The following is a 967-nucleotide window of genomic DNA, read 5'->3' as shown; positions in this document are numbered from 1 at the left end:
GTGCAGTGCCAATGCACACTGACAAGAGCATAGCTAGAAGCTACGTAAAACTAGCATAAGCAAACAAAAAGTATAGCAGTTGAGAACAAGATTTGAAACGATCTGAATGTATTCCTTTAAGGCAAATACTTTAAGTGAAATAATTCAAACTGCTGTATGAACAGGAAAACAATAGTGTGAATGCTACCTTAGTGTTGATTAATGCAACTGAACATCTTACCGTCTGATCTGCGATGAGCTCCGCAGTCATGGCGAGCGATATGACCAGTATAGTGGCGGAGCCGACCCCCAGCAGCACTGCTGCCCCATACACCTGCTGACCCATCTTGTTGTCCAGCAGCACCCAGTATGAGAAGGCCATGATCAGCACCAGGCCCACAAAGTAGGTGAGCTACAAATACAGAGGACAAGATGAGCACACAGAGCAAAGAAACATTTTCACCTGCCTCTGCATTTCAACGATGTGGATAATCAGTCTGCCTGCAGGGTTTGAGCTTCATTTAACTCTAATTTACTGCTGTAAAACCCCAAGTTTGATTCATCTGTGATCTTTGCATGTTTTCATATTGGCTGAAAATAACATACCGTACTTTCTGGACTATTGAGTGCACCCGAATATAAGCTGCACCACCCAAGAAAAAAAAAAGACTAAAAAATGTACATGCTATTAGTGGATGTCATTTGCAATCATTAGGTAATGCCACCTAATTTGCACCTCTTTGCCTCCTGTGCAGAGGGAGGAGGAGGAGGAGGAGGAGGAGGGGGAGGGTGAGGTCAGTGAAAGTGATTTTTCATGTTTTCATGAAGGGGAACAGAACTTGAAGCGACGCTGTAAAAGTGACTCACACAAGAAAATCACAGCTCAGAAAGCTGCATGTCAGTCTATGGACACATTTTACTCAAACTCAAATATTACTGCCAGACTGTTTGGTCAGTAACTGGGCGGGCGGGCGGCCCCCACCAGCAC

At 44.5% G+C, this 967-nt stretch overlaps 1 protein-coding gene across 1 annotated transcript in view; it reads right to left on the bottom strand.

The window, feature by feature from the left end:
• Positions 1-220: 220 nt before the first annotated feature.
• The window catches only part of LOC106517943 (major facilitator superfamily domain-containing protein 12), a gene marked incomplete at its 3' end in the record, with an annotated part of 21,260 nt that continues 20,513 nt past the window's right edge, over positions 221-967 (bottom strand). Inside the window, 1 exon segment of the mRNA XM_014008996.1 lies at positions 221-391. Coding sequence (XP_013864450.1) covers positions 221-391 — 171 coding nt within the window.

The sequence above is a fragment of the Austrofundulus limnaeus genome, unplaced genomic scaffold (assembly GCF_001266775.1).
Source record: "Austrofundulus limnaeus strain Quisiro unplaced genomic scaffold, Austrofundulus_limnaeus-1.0 Scaffold54, whole genome shotgun sequence".
Lineage (NCBI taxonomy): Eukaryota > Metazoa > Chordata > Actinopteri > Cyprinodontiformes > Rivulidae > Austrofundulus > Austrofundulus limnaeus.
Note: the sequence above shows the minus strand (reverse complement) of the source record. Positions and strands in the feature narration are given on the sequence as shown.